Source organism: Doryrhamphus excisus, linkage group LG21, assembly GCF_037039965.1.
Source record: "Doryrhamphus excisus strain RoL-2023G ecotype Guam linkage group LG21, RoL_Dexc_Guam_v1.1, whole genome shotgun sequence".
NCBI lineage: Eukaryota > Metazoa > Chordata > Actinopteri > Syngnathiformes > Syngnathidae > Doryrhamphus > Doryrhamphus excisus.
Genome location: NC_136377.1, coordinates 3,931,013 through 3,952,766, shown reverse-complemented (window position 1 = coordinate 3,952,766; position 21,754 = coordinate 3,931,013). Strand labels below are relative to the sequence as shown.

The following is a 21,754-nucleotide window of genomic DNA, read 5'->3' as shown; positions in this document are numbered from 1 at the left end:
ATGGACTTCATGTCCCAGTATGCATTGCAAAAGAGGCTGACATCCGGATGTCATCAGCCGGACATTGGTGAGAGGTGGCGTGGGTTTTCTGTACATTCTGCGAAGCAACAGACTAAATAGATACAGTATCCCCTGTGCCAAAAAATGACGGTAAGTCAGCGGTCTGAAGAGTTTTACGAATAGTACCGGTGTGTAGGTTGTGAATGACGACTTAAAATAAACATTTACTAGCTGTAGCTGTTAGCTAAATCGGCTAACCGCTTGTTAGAAGGTAAACACACATGGGGACACTTTGAACTTTATACATTATATACTATTATATATATTATTATTATATATATATTATTATTTTTATATTAATTTCCAATTAAACTACGCCTTTATCGCTAATTTAATTTGCATTGGCCACAGCTGCTACGCTTCGATGCACACTGAATGCTGCATGACTTTTTGCAGGAGCGCAAGGGAACAGCAAAGTTGGACTTCTTGAGAAAAATCGAGCTGGAAATCCAAGCTAAATGGGCGAAGGAGAAGGCCTTTGAGAATGACGCACCGACAACACTTGGGGAAAGTGCACAGTACGTAGATTTGTGCTCAGAAAGGCTTAAAAAGGCACTGCAGTCACATTTAGCTTTTCAGCAGTGACGTAAAACATTCACTTTTGATTATACTTCACATAAAAACACTCTTTTCCACAGCAAAAACAAGTATTTTGTCACCTTCCCCTATCCGTACATGAACGGGAGATTACATCTTGGTCACACCTTCAGCTTGTCAAAGTGTGAGGTAAGTTGGATATATTTTAAAAACAAATTAAATAGTGTCTCAAATGTATATGTTTGTTCCTTGGCAGTTTGGGGTTGGTTACCAGACCTTGAAAGGGAAAAAATGCCTCTTCCCATTTGGCCTCCATTGCACAGGAATGCCAATCAAAGTGAGTGTTTTTTTTTCTCGTACCTACAGTGTGAAAAATTGCAATGAATTTAATTATGAGTCTTATCACAAATGCACATTGTCTTTGCCAAGGCCTGCGCAGACAAGTTAAAGAGAGAGATGGAGCTGTATGGAAACCCGCCACTGTTTCCTGATGAGGAGGAAGAGAAGGAGGAGAAGCCAAAGGCATCTGATGAAATTATCATTAAAGACAAAGCCAAGGGCAAAAAGGTGTGATGACTAAGCTTTTGCTTGTAAAAGCTGGCTTTTTTTCCAGTGATGCTACTCTTTCTTTCTTTTCATAATTTATTTCACACATGCATACTGTTACATTATTCTTTCTCACATATACACTTACAATACAATACACTTACAATATATATGTCTGAAAAGGAGCAGGAAGAAGCAAAGCTTATTAAATCCTACCCTTTCTCCACGCCATAGCAGTTACCAATTCAATATGTGATTTTTTTCCACACATATAATCACAGAATCTTACATAAGACAAAACAACAAAAGAAGAGTGGGAACATCGGACACCCCAGCAAAACCCCAGGACATTGCCGAAGCACACCACCAACCCTGCCAGTCAACCCACCCGACCCCCCTTGCCCCTGAGTGCACCCACCAAGTACCCCATTAGTCCCCGCACACCCCGCTGCCCTCCAATAAGATGCCATTTTGGCTGCACCCACAATTATGTGTGATCCCTGGCGGGCCTACATTTGGATGGCTTGTTTATTCTGTTATCCAACAGACCTCTTCCTCGTGCCACAGACATGTCACCAGCATGTGGTCAACGTGACACCCGATGTCCAACAATATGGAGACAGCCCAACAATAACAACAGACGGAAGTGTGGTAGTAGCACCAGGCTAACAACCGTTAGCATTTATCTTGTTCGCTTCCTTTTGTCGTGAGTGAACAACAGCAATTGAAGAGCTAGCAATTGGGAATGTTCTGGCGCTGAATGTAATCTAATAAGTACAAGTCACTTTTATCACAGAGGGCTGCATGGCGGAGAAGTGGTTAGCTCGCAGGCCACACAGCTAGGAGATCCGTCCTCGGCCATCTCTGTGTGGAGTTTGCATGTTCTCCCCGTGCATGCGTGGGTTTTCTCCGGGTACTCCGGTTTCCTCCCACATTCCAAAAACATGCTAGGTTAATTAGCGACTCCAAATTGTCCATAGGTATGAATGTGAGTGTGAATGGTTGTTTGTCTAGATGTGCTCTGTGATTGGCTGGTGACCAGTCCAGGGTGTACCCCATCTCTCGCTTGAAGACAGGTGGGATAGGCTCCAGCACCCCCACGACCCTTGTGAGGATAAGCAGTAGAAAATGAATGACTTAACTTTTATTGCAAATGTTGAAAAATTTTATGGGTGTCTCAGTTACTTGATGGATTTTTGCCAATCATGGGTGGTCTTCGAAGATGGTTCATTTTCTACCGCTTTTTCCTCACAATGGTCGCGGGGGAATGCTGGAGCCTATCCTGGTTGTCTTTGGGCGAGAGGCGGGGTACACTGGTGTCCAGCCAATCACAGGGCACATATAGACAAACAACCATTCACACTCACATTCATACCTATGGACAATTTGGAGTCGCTAATTAACCTAGCATGTTTTTGGAATGTGGGAGGAAACCGGAGTACCCGGAGAAAACCCACGCATGCACGGGGAGAACATGCAAACTCCACACAGAGATAGCCGTGGGTGGAATTGAACCCTGGTCCCCTAGCTGTGAGGTCTGCGCGCTAACCACTCGACCGCCATGCCGCTGCTATATTGCTATATTGTGTATATATGTATGTAAACAATATGATCATAACACTACTGCTTTCACTCTTTTATGTCTTTTGTTTTTCCTATTAGAGTAAAGCCGTGGCCAAATCCGGTTCCGCCACCTTCCAGTGGAACATCATGAGGTCTCTGGGCCTGAACGACCACGACATTGCTAAGTTCGCCAATGCCGAACACTGGCTGGAGTATTTCCCTCCTCTGGCTGTCAAAGACCTCAAACTGATGGGCGTCAAGGTGACGTATAAATGATTTTTGTGTGACATAAAATATATTAAATGTACACTGGGGTCACAGGTGGACTGGCGGCGGTCATTCATCACCACGGACGTCAACCCTTTCTATGACTCTTTTGTCCGGTGGCAGTTTGTCACCCTAAAGGAGAGAAAAAAGATAAAGTTTGGGAAACGGTTGGATGACTTTTATTATTATTATTATTATTATTATATATTTTTTTAGAACTATTAAGTATCTACAATTGATGTTTGTATTATTATTGTCTAGGTATACCATCTACTCTCCTAAGGATGGACAACCATGCATGGACCATGACAGACAGACGGGAGAGGTATGCTTATTTGTCTTGCATCAAAAAAAGTATGCATGTGTAGTATATACTGTATGAATTATAATTGCATATGTATAAAATTCACCTTGGTTTGGTTTAATTCATTTTGAAATCTTTTTTTTTTTTGCCTCACTCATAGGGAGTCGGGCCTCAAGAGTACACTCTCATCAAAATGAAGATTATTGAACCGTACACTGCAAAATTCAAATCCAAGGTTTTTTACAGCAGGTAACTAATCACCTTCTTGTAAATGACGATTCCGCCAAAGCAATTTTGAAGTAACGTCTTGATGCTGTCCTAACTTCTAGTGCCATGAAGGGAAAAAACATCTACCTGGTGGCCGCCACTCTTAGACCGGAGACCATGTTCGGTCAAACCAACTGCTGGGTGAGACCCGACATGAACTATGTCGCCTTTGAGACCACCGGCGGGGACGTCTTTGTCTGCACCAAGAGGTCCGCGAGGAACATGTCCTTTCAGGGCTTCACCAAGGAGAATGGAGTGGTTCCTGTCGTCATGGAAATACTGGGACAGGTATTGAAATGTAGACCCCCTCTGACGTACACATTCATTCATTCATTGAATCCCGCGTGGGGTGCCGGAGCCTATCCCAGCTTTCTTCGGGCGCGAGGCGGGGTACACCCCGGACTGGTGGCCAGCCAATCACAGGGCACATATAGACAAACAACCATTCACACTCACATTCATACCTATGGACAATTTGGAGTCGCTAATTAACCTAGCATGTTTTTGGAAAGTGGGAGGAAACCGGAGTACCCGGAGAAAACACGGGGAGAACATGCAAACTCCTCACAGAGATGACCGAGGGTGGAATTGAACCCTGGTCTCCTAGCTGTGAGGTCTGCACGCTAACCACTAGACCGCCGTGCCGCCCACGTACACATTTAAATCTGCTTATTCCAAAAACATGTTAGATTGATTGAGTGTGAATGGTTGTTTGTCTATATGTGCCCTGCGATTGGCTGGCAACCAGTCCAGGGTGTGCCCCGCCTCTCGCACAGAGTCAGCTGGGATAGGCTCCAGCATACTGCATACTCGACCCTAAAATGGATGGCTGAATCTTGTATGCAAGCCGTATCCAAGCCCTGGAGGAGAGCCCTTTTATAAACCGTTGCATTTAATCCTCACTTAACTTTTGTGCATCAAGGATATCCTTGGCTGCGCTCTGAGTGCTCCTCTGACCTCCTACAAGATCATCTACGCTCTCCCCATGCTCACCATCAAGGAGGACAAAGGTACGACAAGTTGGCCTAAAACAATTCAGCATTCAGACTCCAAAAAAAAAAAAAAAGACAAAGTTTAAATGTCAGAATCCGATTTCTAATTACCCTCGGGTCCACGTGATTTTTAAAGGTTATGGGAAGCAATGAGGTGTGTGGATGTTGGAGGGGGGGGGATTTGATGCATTGACATTTAGGGCGGCTTCCCAAGCAGCTTTATATACCCTTCCTGTTGTCGATGGCTGCCCCCGTCACACGCTGTGGCTCAACCTTTGTGTACTATGTTGGTAAACAGCATTTCAGGACAAACTCTACATGTGGCCTTTCAATGTATGCCTCTTTGATTTTGCTCAGGGACGGGGGTAGTTACCAGCGTGCCTTCAGATGCGCCTGATGACATCGCCGCTCTAAGGGACATCAAGAAAAAACAAGTGAGTTTTTGTAAATAACTTTTTTTTTTTCCTGTGTTGCTCTTCTGAATAAATGACACTGCTTGTATGTAATGGTATTCCACATTTTAACATCCGACATTGTTTACAACAGGGGTCTCAAACTCAATTTACCTGGGGGCCACTGAAGCTAGGGTCTGGGCAAGGCTGGGCCGCATCAGGTTTTCCAAAAAAAAAAACGCATTTATTAAAAACAGAAAAATATACAAACTTTTTCAGTGCTTTGGTTCCGATTTTCTACAATAAAAGCTCTGATAAAACATTCCACTGTTCTCAAATATCTTAATTTTTATTTTTCTGCACAAAATAAGATGAAAAATAAATAAACAAATCAAGAATAAAGAAAATCTATCAATCAGTAATAAATAAATATAATAAAAATAAAACGGCAAATAATAAAAACTTAAGAAACCACATATAGTTGGTGGGTAGACAAATTATTTTTTTCAGATTAAAATGAACAAAGCATTATTAGAGCCCTGTAGACATGACAAAACACGACTACAGTCACATTTATACTCTTTTTATTTACAACATATTGCGCAACTGCAGGGTCTTGAGACACATGCTAACTCGCAAACTAGAGAGCTAGCGACCTAAACGATAGCCTTCAAGTTATTTCCTTTAAACTTAAATAGCCAAAAACTTACCACTTCCACACGGATAGGGAGGATAACTATTAACAGTTATTTAACCTTTAACATGAACATTAATCAAACGTAATAATTTTTTCTGGGTACATGATACCATACAGCATCCATATCAAACTTGCCCGGGCCGCACTGACATTAAACTTTCATATCAAGGCGGGGGCCTCAAACTAGTGTCCTGCGGGCCACATTTGGCCCGCGGGCCGCGTGTTTGAGACCCCTGCTTTACAATATATGGAGGCCGGCAAAATTATCAAGTCAATTTTTAATTTATGGTGTAATTAATTAATAAATGTTTTATTGCAAGACAGTTGTGACACCTCTAGCAAGTTCACTCCATATAGCTTCATTAAAACTTCCACCCTGTATTTCCTGTAGGCGCTGAGAGAGAAGTATGGAATTGAGGACAAGATGGTGCTGCCGTTTGAGCCGGTAAGATCATCTCCTCTGACGTGCGCTTAAACACATTGTTTGCGTTTGTAGTTAATGGAGGCGTGTGTGCGTGTATGTGTACATTTCAGATCCCTATTATAGACATTCCAGGTTACGGGAACCTGTCTGCTCCTATGGTGTGTGATGAGCTGAAGATCCAAAGCCAGAATGACAAGGATAAGCTGGCTGAGGCTAAAGAGAAAGTCTACTTGAAAGGATTCTATGAAGGGGTGAGTTGGTACACATTCATTCATTCATTTTCTACCGCTTTTCCTCACGAGGGTCGCGGGGGGTGCCGGAGCCTATCCCAGCTTTCTTCGAGCGTGAGGCGGGGTACACCCTGGACTGGTCGCCAGCCAATCACAGGGCACATATAGACAAACAACCATTCACACTCACATTCATACCTATGGACAATTTGGAGTCGCTAATTAACCTAGCATGTTTTTGGAATGTGGGAGGAAACCGGAGTACCCGGAGAAAACCCACGCATGCAGGGGGGAGAACATGCAAACTCCACACAGCGATGGCGGAATTGAAACCTGGTCTCTTAGCTGTGAGGTCTGCGCGCTAACCACTCGACCGCCGTGCCGCCCCTTTTAGGATTTTTATTAACTTTAAATACAAATAATTATAGTTTTTTTTTGCACTAATTTTAATTATATATTGTAATTTTGCATCATACTTAATGCGGCAGTTTCAGTTTATTTAATGGTTTGATTGATCCCTCACAGGTTATGTTAGTTGATGGCTACAAGGGGCAGAAGGTCCAGGATGTGAAGAAGCCCATCCAGAAGATGATGGTGGAAAGGGTAGGGCAACTTCCATGATACGCTTCATTGATGAATGATGCGAGTCTGACCGTATTTAACGTTGGCGCCCCCACCCGTCCTTGATAGGGCGAGGCCGCCATTTACATGGAGCCGGAAAAGCAGATCATGTCCCGTTCAGCCGACGAGTGCGTAGTGGCGCTGTGTGATCAGTGGTGAGTGACTTGCGCAAAGTTGCCGGAACTCGCGGAGATCCAAACAAGAGTGAATGCGTTACTTTTGTCTTTTCAAGGTATTTGGACTACGGAGATGCTGAGTGGAAGAAGCAGGCCAATGAAGTCCTCAAGCCTTTAGAGACGTAAGATGACTGCTCGCTTAAGTCATTGGATAGGTTTATCGAAGCATCTATAACCTGTTCACGAATTGACAGATTTTGCGACGAGACCAGAAGAAACTTTGAAGCTACTTTGGACTGGCTACAGGAGCACGCTTGCTCACGGACTTATGGGCTCGGTAGGTCTGGAATTTGATCATTCTGTTTTTGTTACCATTCAAGTTATGGCATAAAACACGCGGCCCGCGGGCCAAATGTGGACCGCAGGACACTAGTTTGAGGCCCCCGCCTTGATATGAAAGTTTAATGTTAGTGCGGCCCGCGCAAGTTTTGATATGGATGCTGTATGGTATCATGTACCCAGAAAAAATTATTACGTTTGATTAATGTTCATGTTAAAGGTTAAATAACTGTTAATAGTTATCCTCCCTATCCGTGTGGAAGTGGTAAGTTTTTGGCTATTTAAGTTTAAAGGAAATAACTTGAAGGCTACCGTTTAGGTCGCTAGCTCTCTAGTTTGCGAGTTAGCATGTGTCTCAAGACCCCGCAGTTGCGCAATATGTTGTAAATAAAAAGAGTATAAATGTGACTATAGTCGTGTTTTGTCATGTCTACAGGGCTCTAATAATGCTTTGTTCATTTTAATCTGAAAAAAAATAATTTGTCTACCCACCAACTATATGTGGTTTCTTAAGTTTTTATTATTTGCCGTTTTATTATTATTATTATATTTATATATTTATTACTGATTGATTGATTTTCTTTATTCTTGATTTATTTATTTTTCATCTTATTTTGTGTAGAAAAATGAAAAGTAATATATTTGAGAACAGTGGAATTTTTTTAGCAGAGCTTTTCTTGTAGAAAATTGGAACCAAAGCAAAGTTTTTTTTAATTTTTTTGTTTTTAATAAATGTGTTTTTTTGCGCATTTATGCCAGACCCCTGGCATAAAGAAAAGTTAGTACATGCAACAGCCAGCAGAGGGTGCAATTGATTTAGGGCCAGCTTGTTTGCCGCTTAATTAGGCTGCTGTAGAAACTTCAACAAATAGTAGTAAATACAATTTATGTACAAAATGAAACAGTTATTCAAGTACATTAGTATTATATGTATTTTGGAAGATGTCTTCAAATGGCCACCTGTCCTTAGTATTTCATCTTTATGAATGACAGCCACTTCAAATGTCACAGAATAACCGTCTTCTGTCACTGCTTGTGTGCCTGCCACTACTTACACTTGTGCTTGGTTGCCATAGGAACACGGCTGCCTTGGGACGAGCAGTGGCTGATCGAGTCCCTTTCGGACTCCACCATTTACATGGCGTACTACACTGTGGCCCACCTCCTCCAGGGAGGCGTGCTCAACGGGCAGGGGAGCTCACCCCTGGGAATCAAGTAAGGATTCAAGCAACACTAGCATACAGAATTCATTATGTCCTCATTTTTTTTTTTTTTTTTTTTACTTCATCTTAGACCTGCGCAAATGACCAAGGAGGTGTGGGACTTCATCTTCTTCAAGACGTCCCCCTTCCCTAAGACGGACATCCCAAAAGAGCATCTTCAGAAGTTAAGGAGGGAGTTTGAGTACTGGTATCCAGTGGATGTGCGCGTCTCCGGCAAAGACTTGGTCCCCAACCACTTATCTTACTATCTCTACAACCATGTGGCCATGTGGCCCAATGACAGGTGGGATTGTCCTTCAGGATCAGGAACAAAATTCCTGGGTAGTTATATTAGGAGTGCGAGGATGTAACCCCATGATGGATATCGATACGCTCTTGCCGTGTGTCGTTTATTTCATCCATCCATACATACATACATTATTATTATTATTATTATTATTAAATTGCTGGAAGTGACAAAGAAGAAAAGAAAGCAGTATACAGCAGTAATACATTTTTTTGTATTAATCCCATTCATACAATAACATCACCCTCTATTGTCCACAGTGGGAAATGGCCCCAGGCGGTCCGTGCTAACGGTCATCTGCTCCTCAATTCTGAGAAGGTGTGTCTTAATTTTAATACTGTTTTTTATAGTACGGAATTGTCTCCTGGTGCTTGGTGTTAACATCTGCTTTTTTTTTTTTGTCTAACAGATGTCCAAATCAACTGGAAATTTCCTGACTCTTAGCCAAGCTATCAAAAAGTTCTCGGCAGACGGTATGTCAATTTTCTTCTTCCACGCTTGAACGTTCAATCTGTGTCGCTGAGTTTCTCATCTGTCGAGGAGACGGAACATCACAAAACATTTAGTTAGGGGGGGAAAAAAAAACAGCATCATTTGTATTGAGATAAAAATAAAATGTCTGTATGACTGCAGATGGGTGATGTGGGTCCTCACCGGCGGTCGACAGAAGAGTTAATTGCCTGTTTGTAATTGTTCAGTGCCTCCATCAGCGATGAATAATTTCACATTAACTCTCCCTCCGACACCTTAATAATAAATGGAACTACGTTTCTGTGAAAGAAGCTCATGTTCTGACAGCACACAGACGTATTAAGTTCACAACCCGTCTTTCAGCTCTCCATAGTTCTGTCGGGCATTGACGAACCTTTTTCACATCGTATAGATGAAGACCGAGAGCCTGGTTTGCATTGTCTTAACACCGACACAGCCGTATTCGGTTCACTTCACATCTTCTGGGTTTGGCTTTGCTGTCACCGTGCTGATGCACATGCGTGCTGCTCGCTGTTCATTGTTTCTTTGCAGTTCACTAGTTTGACAGCTTGTGGCATTGCAATGTTGTTGCGTAGTCTCGAGTTGGCCATTTTGTTTGCATAAGACAAGTCATTTAGCATCATGTTTACTTACTTTACTACCAGTTTTAAAGTCGCTACATTGGCTCCCCGTCCGCTTCAGGACGTTCTTATTTGTCTGATCTGCTTTTACCATATCAACCCCCGCGGACCCTGCGGTCCTCCGGCACTGGCCTTTTAACAATACCAAAACCCAGAACGAAAACCCACAGTGAGGCAGCATTTAGCCACTATGCCCCCCCCCCCACCTGTGGAACAGCCTGCCGGAGAGCCTCAGGACTGCAGGACTCAGACTGTTGATATTTAAAAAAAAAAAAAGATTAAAGACACATCTTTTTAATTAGGCTTTTAACTAAAATTTTTAAACTTTTCTTATGTTTTTATCTTTTTAGTCCTATTTTATGCTTTTGGTTTTTAGCTTTTAACTCCAGTGTTTCCTCACGGGGGGGTCCTCCACACTGGGGGCTGTGTCGGGTCTGCTGAGTGGGTGCCATCTTTGGGTCCCTTCGACCAGGCCGGCTGGGGGTTCCTCCCTTTTAATGTGGGGGTCCGCCCATCTGTCGGTGTCCGGGTCCCCCGATGGCACGGCCTGCGGCTCCTCCCAGTGTGGACGGCCCCAAAGGTGGCGTTTCCTTGATCCTCAGTGCCATGCCATGTGTCCCTACTGTGTGTGATTATGTGTGTGTGTGTGTGTGTGTGTGTGTGTCTAGTATGGAGGGTGGGTGGGCGGGGCTTTCTTAGTATTTGTTTTTCCTTTTAATTGTGGTAATTGTTTTTTTAATTCTGTAAAGCACTTTGTGTTGCATGTCTTTACAGGAAAAGTGCTATACAAATAAAGTTGATTTGATACTTCATGATGTCATAACATGACAGCGGGCCAGATTAGTGTTGCGCCCTCTGATGCGCCGTAATTAATTGTAATTTCTGTAATTAACTTTTACTTTAATATCTGATGTGTGCCAGATGTCATGAAGACAATAAAACAATAATTAGTCTCGATTTACTCAATTTACCATTTACGTAATGGTAACAAAATATGCATTTTTTTGTGAAAAACACAAGTATTCCTTTCAAAAAGTGCCTGTTCCTTTCTGCAGTTGTGTAAATCAATGTTCCATCACCATTTGAAGAAGTGTGGTAAATCAAAAGACACTTACAGATGTTTACTCTATTAATGTAATAGATCTGTTATTCATATTTTACACAGAAACAGCAAAGCGGGGATATTACCAAAACTGTGCTTTCACACAGTATTTCTCATTTGAGAAATTAGATTAATTAGATTAGATTAATTCTGTGGCAATTTTTGGTGTGACGTATAAAATACTTATATGACAGTGACAATTGCTTTCAGGTCCTGACATTGCAAAAATTCCCACCCGCCCCCCACTCTAAAACTACCTGGTGCCTTTCCCACAGAACAACAGGTGTAAAAAAAAAAAAACTGCCTGCTTTTTACAGGCATAACAGGACACTGAAGAGCCATTCTCTGTCCTCAGGTATGCGTCTGGCTCTGGCTGACGCCGGCGACACGGTGGAGGATGCCAACTTCGTGGAGACCATGGCGGATGCCGGCATTCTGCGCTTGTACACCTGGATCGAGTGGGTGAAGGAGATGATAGCCAATCAGAACAACCTGAGGACCGGGCCCGCAGACACCTTCAATGACCGCGTCTTCGCCAGGTAGACTTAAAATTAAAACTAAAACTTTGGATGTACAAAAGAATTGGGACATATCACGACAAAATCCACTCTTCCAAATCATTCAGGAGGCTATAAAGCAGGGGTCTAAAACTCAATTTACTTGGGGGGCCACTGGAGCTCGGGTCTGGGTGAGACTGGGCTGCATCAGGTTTTCCAAAAAAAAAAAAAAACGCATTTATTAAAAACAAAATTTTTTTTTAAAAGTTTGCTTTGGTTCCAATTTTCTACAAGAAAAGCTCTGATAAAACATTCCACTGTTTTCAAATATCTTAATTTTTATTTTTCTACACAAAATAAGAAATAAGATAAAAAAAATAAATAGATAAACAAATCAAGAATAAAGAAAATCAATCAGTAATAAATAAATAAATATAATTATAATAATAATAAAACGGCAAATAATCAAAACGTAAGAAACCACATATAGTTGGTGGGTAGACAAATGATTTTTTTCAGATTAAAATGAACAAAGCATTATTAGAGCCCTGTAGACATGACAAAACACGACTATAGTCACATTTATACTCTTTTTATTTACAACATATTGCGCAACTGCAGGGTCTTGAGACACATGCTAACTCGCATACTAGAGAGCTAGCGACCTAAACGGTAGCCTCCAAGTTATTTCCTTTCAACTTAAATAGCCAAAAACTTACCACTTCCACACGGATAGGGAGGATAACTATTAACAGTTATTTAACCTTTAACATGAACATTAATCAAATGTAATAATTTTTTCTGGGTACATGATACCATACAGCATCCATATCAAAACTTGCGCGGGCCGTACTAACATTAAACTTTCATATCAAGGCGGGGGCCTCAAACTAGTGTCATGCGGGCCACATTTGGCCCGCGGGCCGCGTGTTTGAGACCCTTGCTATAAAGGCAGGTTTGGATGAGTTTGTTGTAGAAGAACCTGACTTTTAACCCTTCTCAAACACTATGGGAAGTAGCTGGGAAGAGGGACGGAACCCGACCCTTCTCAAACAGTTTTAAGATAAACCAGGCCCTCTCCTTGTTGAAAGTGACATTTTTTTATGTAATGAACCCAATAAATAAGAATAGCAGCTGGTAGTGAGCCAGTCTAAGAGATTCAGAGGTTCCACAGGATACAAAACTTTGGATTTTGTGTCTTTGCCAGCGAAATGAATGCAGGGATCTTGAAGACGGAGCTGCACTACGACAGAATGATGTACAAAGATGCTTTGAAGAGCGGCTTCTTTGAGTTCCAGGTAAACAAAATTCAGTTATTTTTTATTTTTTTGCAAGCAAGTCTCCGCCGTTCTGTTTGTTGCATCTTTGCAGTAAAAGCGGACTCTCCTTCATGAACGCGACAAAGAACGAAAAACCGTTCCAAATCCAGCCCCTAACCGCTATGAATAATAACATCCTTCACACAGACCGCCAAAGACAAGTACAGGGAGCTGGCTATTGAAGGCATGCACAGAGACCTGGTCTTCCAGTTCATAGAGAGACAGACCCTGCTGCTGGCCCCCATCTGTCCACATCTGTGCGAGTACACCTGGGGACTGCTTGGCAAGGTAAGACATGTACGTTTGGAACCTCCCTTGGTATTCACATGCTGGAAGCTGCCAGCTGACAAAGGATTGAGTAAGACCCTCAAACAATGCACTACGATGAGCGAATTCAAGAAACAATACAAGCAGTTGATGTTTTAAATAAATACAAGGATGAAGAGTCTTGAACCAGTCATGATGTGCTATATATATTTATCACATACTACAGTATTAATTGGCCCTGTACCCTAGACACCGCCCATGAATGATACAGGAAAAGGCTGAAATGATACTGTGTCAAAGCCCAGGGCAGTGATACTGATAAAATATAGAGTTTAACCATGTCCAGTATCAGCCCCCGTAGCTGCTCTGGTATCGTACCCGTGAAACAACCAATCAGAGAACAGCACAAGAGTGCTTAGTGCCTAGTGCTTCTCCAGTCACCAAAAAACCCAAACTTGATTAATGGAACTTTAATTGTCAGACATTGATAAGATAAGACTGTTGATAAATTATTATTGTTGAAATATTTTTGCAATTATTGTGTTTACACAGTTTAGATATAATACATGTAATAAAGTGAACATTTTCTGTAAACAAAATGGTATTTTGATTAAATAGTACGTGATAATAAGCTCATGATTAAATAGTATGTGATAATAAGATCATCACATGGTTTGTCTGGTATCAGGCCCAGTATCATGCCCCCAAGTGTCAGTATCAGCCCGAGACCGAAGACCTGATACTGACACAATTGCAAAAATATTTCAACAATAATATTTTATCAACAGTCTTATCAATTTCTGACAAAGTTCCATTAATCAAGTTTTGTTTTTTTGGTGACTGGAGAAGCAAAACAAAACTTCGGATTTTGTCTTTTGGCCAGCGAAATGAATGCAGGGATCTTGAAGAAGGAGCTGCACTACGACAGAATGATCGTAGGTCTTCGGTCTCAGGCTGATACTGACACTTGGGGGGGCATGATACCTGGCCTGATACCAGACAAACCATGTGATAACCTATAAATATCACTATATTGACACTTACTATGGTACCCATTATGTCATTGGATGACCATACAGTGACATAATGTCATAGTCGTATCACCTTGTACTTTGGTACGGGACAAAAAAAAAAAAAAAAAAAATGTAAAAACAAAAAAAAAAACCTTAAACCATATTAGGAAAGCAGGAAGTGAACAAATATAACAGTTACTGATTGTAAAAGTACAAGATGGAGGGGTAGGATTTAATAAGCTTTGCTTCTTCCTACTCCTTTTGGACATGTGGAACTGTGAACTGATTATGTGATGCATTCAATGCATGTTCAAATGAAAATTAAACCATTATTACATGTTTGTGTTTAAAAAAAAAAACATTTAAAAGGGAAGTGCTATATGTATTCATGAGAATGCTAGTCTGGACCATTTAAGCGCTTTTCCTCTTGGTGACCACGAGGAGCTCGTCTTCACACACACTTCGTCACCCTCGTCGCTTCCGATGAGAGGAAGGCACACTTTTTATTATTATTATTTTTTATACACGTTCCAACAAAACCACCACCGAGGGCCAAGAATATTTTTAAAGCTCTAACGTACGAGTACAAAAGAAGGCCGCCGTGCCTTTTAGAGATGGGTATTTTTGGTTGTCGCTTAGCAACATGCACCCCTACAATTTCATCATTTCTTCCACTCGCTAAAATCATAATCCAGGATTCTAAAGCTGGTCCATCTTTCCTCCTCCTCCTCCTCCTCCTCCTCCTCACCCGCAGACCACGTCTCTGATGAAGGCGTCATGGCCCGTCGCCGGTCCAGTGGATGAGGTTCTCATTCGGTCTTCACAGTACCTGATGGAGACGGCGCACGACCTCCGACTGAGACTCAAAGCTTATATGCTTCCAAGTAAAAATAAGGTAAAATGCAGGCAAATGCCAGCTAATATCACGGGCAGTTGGGTGCTTAATATAGCATGTGAACTGTAATAAGCCTTCATATTTACAGTATGGCTTCAGGCATCCTTATGGACACACATCTGTGAATAAAGGATGGTGGTCACTTTTTGTACTTGAGTCAAAAGAACTTTACATCCAGGAAATAAAATCATTGTCGCCTCATTGAGGTTTTAATTTTGCTGCTTCACTAATTTATGTATCTTTTTAATAATAATAATAATAATACATTTTATTTGTATAGCACTTTTCAAAATACTCGCCTTACAGAAGAATGGAGTTGAATAAAATAATTTGCCTAAATTAAGCATTTTCAACCATAACAATGGCAAAAATGGACTAAAATACAAATGTAAGGCATTCAGAAGATGCTTTCAAGGACGCTGTGGATGTAATAAACTATGACACACAAACATCACACGTGATTGCTGCAACAACAGGCTTTTAAATACCTCTGAATAATAATAATTCTGAATAAAAACACAAGCTACTGTTGCTGCAGTTAACCCACTCCAAGCTAAAACTCAACTCTGAACCTCCAACGTCACTTCCTGTTTGCCCTCCAATTGAGACCATGAGACCATGAGACCATAGACCAGCACTTTTACTTTAGCACTTTTATTTGGATTATATCCTGTAATCTATTATATATTTGCTTGTTTTCACAAGTCACTTTAGCATTTTACCTTCAACTTTTTATTTCTAAGTATTGTCTGTTTAAAATTAATATTGCATTATTGTAATGTATTTATGTATTGACAGGTCACGCTTGCAAAAGAGATCTCGATCTCAATGGATTTTCTACTTGCTTAAATAAAGGTTAAGAGATCCCAAGAGAATACATTTATAGCAACTAAATTATTTATTATTTAAGCTTCGGTTTACTGTATTGTGTAATACAAGTGTAAAAGGTGACTATAGGGGTGTTATGTCGTGTCTATAAAGCTCTAATAATGTTCAAGTGTATTTAGAAGGCTGTAAACAGGCAGAGCCATGTGGTGGATGCTGTTTTATTCTAGTCCATTACAGACTTAAACTATAAAGAGTGGATGGTTTAAGCTGTATACTTTATTGTAAACTTCAGCAACGGGTAAAACATGAATACACACACTGGTCCGACTCCACGGTCAAGATAGACTTTATTATCCCCGAGGGGGATGAATCCAATATTAAAAAACAATAAATACAGCACAATAGGAATTTATTGCAAAACAATTTCAGTAGTGTCTCATGTAAAAAAAAAGAAGAAAGTTCGATTTGAAAATCATTTTCCTCCAACAGAAAGGTGACTCCAAGCCTCCGGCCAAGCCTTCCCACTGCACCATCTACGTGGCCAGGAGCTACCCGCCATGGCAGCACAGCGCCTTATCCTTGCTCGCAAAACACTACAAGGTCAGTAACTGGAAGATTTTCAGTTGGAAAAAATGGAGTCGCCAATTAACCTAGCATGTTTTTGGGAATGGGAATGTGGGAGGAAACCGGAGTACCCGGAGAAAACCCACGTATGCACGGGGAGAACATGCTATCTCCACACAGAGATCACAGAGGGTGGGATTGAATAGGGTTTCCTAGCTGTGAAGTCTGCGCGCTAACCACTCAACTGCCGTGCAGCCCAGTAATACAATTATTTTTCACATTTAAAAAATGTAATAAAAATATGTACACTAATAGAAATCAAAATACATCTAAATTAATATTTTAAGTAATTTTTAAAATTATTATATATGTAATGTCAGTGTTTTTTGTACTTTTTTTTTGCAATATTCATGAATTCACTCATTCATTTTCTACCGCTTATCCTCACAAGGGTTGCAGGGGGGTGCTGGAGCCTATCCCAGCTGTCTTCGGTTGAGAGGCGGGGTACACCCTGGACTGGTGGCCAGCCAATCACAGGGCACATATAGACAAACAACCATTCACACTCACTAACTAACTAAAGTGGCAATTAAACAACTTAAATGGCAAACAAATATAATTAAAAGTACTAACCCGAATATATGTAAATAACAAAAGCCAACTATATACACAAATAGAAACATGACAGTGTGTAGGTGGGGCGTATACCTGATCAGTGAGGGACGATTGACAGCTCCCTCACAGTAACACAACACACAGCACAGTATCGGACATTGGAAATGCTGTCATGGATGCTTACGTCGCATCTTTTTCTTTTCTGCAGAGCAACAGTGGCGTCCTCCCAGACAACAAGGTGATAGCAAGCGAACTTGGAGCGCTGTCCGAGCTGAAGAAATACATGAAAAGGGTCATGCCTTTTGTGGCCATGATCAAGGTGGGGGGCCCATTCTTTACTATTTATTATCAGGGCTCGACAATAACGATGTACCGATGGCCGGGGGCAAGTTGAAACAAAATTGGGGCAAGTAAATCCAATCAGTGATATTCCCGTCGGGAATATGCCATACTGCCAAGAGTTTTTTTAAAAAGCGTTTTTTGTTGGGTGTTGGTAAAACACGGACTGCGTAATTCCGGTGCTAATTTGCAAACCAATCCTTGCAAATCTTGAAATGAACCAATCAGAATAGTTTATTTAGACCGCGGTCCACATTTTACCCACACCCGTTCTTGTTCGCGATCAACCAATCAGCGATCGTTTGACTACAAAAACATCTATCATGGCGTCCCTGCCAACATGTTACTAATTCTTCAACAACTTCTGGAAAAAAAAACAGCAAAAAGTGATGAAACAGTGCCTCCAAAAAACAAGTATTTTATTAGCGGCAAATCAAATGATGGCACAGGTGAGTGAATCACATTGCTGTGACAATTTGAATTTTTCACAATAAAACCCCACCGATTTAGATCCAATACCAAAGTGCTGATTTTTGCACAAGCTACAAAATCTAGCGCTTCCATTTTTCTGTGTATTTTTCCTCACCTTTTTGCTTCACAAATTATTGTTTGGCCATTAAGCATTTTTTTTTATGGATTGAAAAAACACTTTACTAGTACACAAATGTGTCTATTCAATAATGTTTGCACAACTTATAAATATCACTGCTTAGTACGACTACCATGTGTAAGGTAGTACGGCATGCCATGTTAACATACATCTACACAATTTTTCACAATGCGTCAGTACTATTATGTGATGAATTATCAGCATATATTGATATATGATATCATTATGGCAGTATTTTCATTTTACATGGGGCAAGTAGTTTTCACCTTAAGGATTCCACATGGGAAAGTCTTTTTTTTTTTAATGTAGAGCCCTGCTGAATGGTTGCAGTAAGAGTTTTCTTTTATTCTTGCCCAACAAAGACTATTATGTTGGCATTTAACTGCCGGAATTTCAAGTTTTTGTTTCTTTGCAGACTTGACAGTTACTATTGACCGACTTAGATGTTTTATTCTTATTTTTTTCCTCCCCTCTACTGTTTTTCTTTTTGAGTTGTTCAGTCTCATACAATTGAATCCACCAACAGAAACAGATATTGATCCATTGAAGTCCATTTCTCTTGACTTGTTCCTTCTTTCTGCAGGAGAACCTTGAGAAGAACGGGCCTAGGGTTTTGGATCTGGAGCTCGAGTTTGATGAGCGGGCAGTTCTCACAGAGAACCTGGTCTACTTGACCAATTCTCTCGAGGTATTCAGCGCATTCACACCCGGACATGACAACCGATTTTATACCCAATTTGTCATGGGTATGCTGGAGCCTATCCCAGCTGCAAAAAGGCTTCGTGTCAGCCTATAATTGAATGGATATGTTCTAGTTATTGTGAGCCATGTATCGTAAATGCTAACATATTGTGACGTACTCTGGGATTCTATATCCTGTTTCTATCAACTCGCAGCTGGAGCAGATCGACATCTTGTTCGCGTCCGAGGCCGACGACAAAATCAGGGAAGACTGTTGCCCGGGGAAACCGTTCTCTGTGTTCAGATCGGAGGTAAATTCTTTTGAGGGCACGTGTCATGTGACGCACTTTGGACTCCGCAATTGAAAAGGAGACTGAAATTAATGTTTGTATGTGTGTTGTGTCGGCAGCCCGCAGTGCGCGTGTCCCTGGTCAACCCTCAGCCTTGCAACGGCGTCTTCTCTACCAAGCTTGACATCCGACAGGGGGACAGCAGGGACAGCATCGTCCGCAGACTCGCCAAAGTCAACAGACTCATCAAAGGTCGGTGATGCTTTGGGTTGCTGCTTTACAGACTTCCTATTTGAAGTATGGAAAACTAAGTTCTTTTACTTGACTAACCTTTGTGTACGTTCACTACACTTGGAATATGTCACCGGAGTCACGATTAGGGATCGACCGATATGTTTTTTTTTGGGGCAGATACCGATTTTTTTTCCATCACCCTTAGCCGATGGCCGATTTTGCTTGGGCCGTTATTTGTTGCCGATACTGCTTTTGATCCCTCAATTTACATGAAAAAATGACCATGATAACAAATATTACATGCGTGCGTGTGTGCGTGCGGCCGATACCGATACTAGGAAAAAACGCAAATATCGGCCCGATATATCGGTCGATCCTTAGTCACGATGCTAACCAAAGTCTTCATTCTATGTGTCTGTTTACCAAAAAATACAGTCTTAACATCTGCGGCTGGAGGCAAACTCTTGATATCGTTTTTTATTTTGAACTCCGCAACATGGTGCTACAATGGTAGCTCGGTTAACATCTGGGCCGGTTAGCGCGTTTTTTCGGTTAACATCCTTTGCTTCATATTGTAGCAGAATAATTTGGTGTTTAGTTAATTGATGGTTTTGTGGGGTTTTCTCCAAATAAATTTGTGAAAAAAAATGGTTTTTAAATGTGTAGTTGTCATTTGTAATTGTTTTCAGTATTTTGTGTTAACATTTTTGGGTGTCTGGAATGGATTTTGCTTATTTTCTATGGGGAAATTTGCTTTGGTTAGAGGCTGTTTTGGTTTGAGGCTGGATTAATAATGTTAACCAAGTCACCACTGTTGATGGCTTTGTGGGGTTTTCTCCAACTAAATTTGTGAAAAAAATTGGTTGTTGAATGTGTAGTTGTCATTTGTAATTGTTTTTCAGCATTTTGTGTTAACATTTTTGGGTGTCTGGAATGGATTTTGCTTATTTTCTATGGGTAAATTTGCTTTGGTTAGAGGCTGTTTTGGTTTGAGTCTGGATGAATAATGTTAACCAAGTCACCACTGTTGATGGTTTTGTGGGGTTTTCTCCAACTAAATTTGTGAAAAAAAATTGGTTGTTAAACGTGTAATTGTTTTTCAGCATTTTGTGTTAACATTTTTGGGTGTCTGGAATGGATTTTGCTTATTTTCTATGGGGAAATTTGCTTTGGTTAGATGCTGTTTTGGTTTGAGTCTGGATTAATAATGTTAACCAAGTCACCACTGTTGGTTTTGTGGGGTTTTCTCCAACTAAATTTGTGAAAAAAATTGGTTGTTGAATGTGTAGTTGTCATTTGTAATTGTTTTTCAGCATTTTGTGTTAACATTTTTGGGTGTCTGGAATGGACTTTGCTTATTTTCTATGGGTAAATTTGCTTTGGTTAGAGGCTGTTTTGGTTTGAGTCTGGATGAATAATGTTAACCAAGTCACCACTGTGCATTTGAAGTACGAGTGATGAGCATCCAGCAGCTTTAATAAAATGTTTGTTATACTGATCCGCTAAAAATCACGTGTGCTACACTTGCCGTGCTGCGGTTCATGAACTCAGAGATATTCAGGCTAGTTGAGTAATTAGCTTTTTAAATTACAATATTAGTTGTTTTTGGTGTTTTGCAATATTTATTGAGAAATGACCATGCGCTATGTTTCCGTTCCACTTTCTCATGCACTCTGCATTATTATAGAGTAAAGCAATGGTGGTGCCAGTGTTATATTCCACCATTCATTGTTATTCCCGCTTATATTGCACATAACATAACCCTGTTCCATCTGTGTATCTAAACGCTTCCTCCATCAGATCTCTCCAAAGTGAAGCTGATGAGATACGAGGACCCTTTGCTGGGGCCACGTCGGGTTCCGGTGCTGGGGCAAGAAGAGCAGGGCAAGGTGCTCATTTCTCCTCAGTCTGTGTTTAGCATCGACCTGGAGGAGAATAAAGTCACAGTGGCTGACGACGGCCTCTCGATGGACATTGGAGACACTCTAGCCTACCTGGTTCTTTAAGAACTCTCACACGGTACATGAAGGTATCAAGGCATGTTACAACACAAATTATTTGTGGATTAAGGAACATTTTTATAGCGCGAGAACGTCTCAGTTTTAAAGCATAAGACAGCTCCTGTTGTCATAGTGATGGACGTGTGTCTTTTGTACATCATGATGGTCTCTCCTGGATGGCGTTTGTCCATTGTGCGCTTTTTTCCAGAAAAAATAATAAACACATTGAAATTAAATGTTCAACATCCGCATATCTGTCTGAATAACTCCTCGTTTTTCGGTACTTTGCTGTTGTTAGTGGTGAAAATATTCATCAAGGAGTGAAACCTCCTGAACAAAACTACAGTTAAGAGGAAAATAATCAAGTTAAAGGTGTCCAAACTTTTTCTACCGAAGACTGCGTACAGAAAAAAAAACTTTTATTGTGTTAACCACAATAAAACCAGTCAAATGGATGTAAATAATCCTTTCTGAAGATCTGACACATTAATTTTAGTTATTTTTTTTATACAAACAATTCCAAA

The 21,754-nt window shown here is 41.0% G+C and overlaps 1 protein-coding gene across 1 annotated transcript; it reads left to right on the top strand.

The window, feature by feature from the left end:
• Nucleotides 1-5: 5 nt before the first annotated feature.
• lars1b (leucyl-tRNA synthetase 1b) lies at nucleotides 6-21,429 on the top strand. Its single transcript, XM_058087390.2, has 32 exons — nucleotides 6-150; nucleotides 457-578; nucleotides 699-786; nucleotides 854-934; nucleotides 1,027-1,164; nucleotides 2,806-2,967; nucleotides 3,028-3,140; nucleotides 3,235-3,298; nucleotides 3,438-3,526; nucleotides 3,607-3,832; nucleotides 4,467-4,554; nucleotides 4,894-4,970; nucleotides 6,017-6,070; nucleotides 6,160-6,300; nucleotides 6,805-6,882; nucleotides 6,970-7,055; nucleotides 7,133-7,198; nucleotides 7,271-7,353; nucleotides 8,432-8,570; nucleotides 8,649-8,861; nucleotides 9,125-9,182; nucleotides 9,274-9,337; nucleotides 11,434-11,617; nucleotides 12,783-12,873; nucleotides 13,042-13,182; nucleotides 14,929-15,069; nucleotides 16,387-16,497; nucleotides 17,285-17,395; nucleotides 18,609-18,713; nucleotides 18,922-19,017; nucleotides 19,116-19,248; nucleotides 21,031-21,429. Exons 1-32 carry the CDS (start codon nucleotides 145-147, stop codon nucleotides 21,234-21,236), a joined length of 3,555 nt encoding a protein of 1,184 aa, XP_057943373.2. The 5' UTR covers nucleotides 6-144; the 3' UTR covers nucleotides 21,237-21,429.
• The last annotated feature ends 325 nt before the right edge of the window (nucleotides 21,430-21,754 follow it).

What these genes read in the sequence shown, in the direction of transcription:
- lars1b (XM_058087390.2), top strand. An exon ending in GTCCTCAAGCCTTTAGAGAC is followed by an intron (nt 7,199 to 7,270) that starts GTAAGATGACTG and finishes ACGAATTGACAG; the next exon opens with ATTTTGCGACGAGACCAGAA. An exon ending in TCTCTGTGTTCAGATCGGAG is followed by an intron (nt 19,018 to 19,115) that starts GTAAATTCTTTT and finishes TTGTGTCGGCAG; the next exon opens with CCCGCAGTGCGCGTGTCCCT.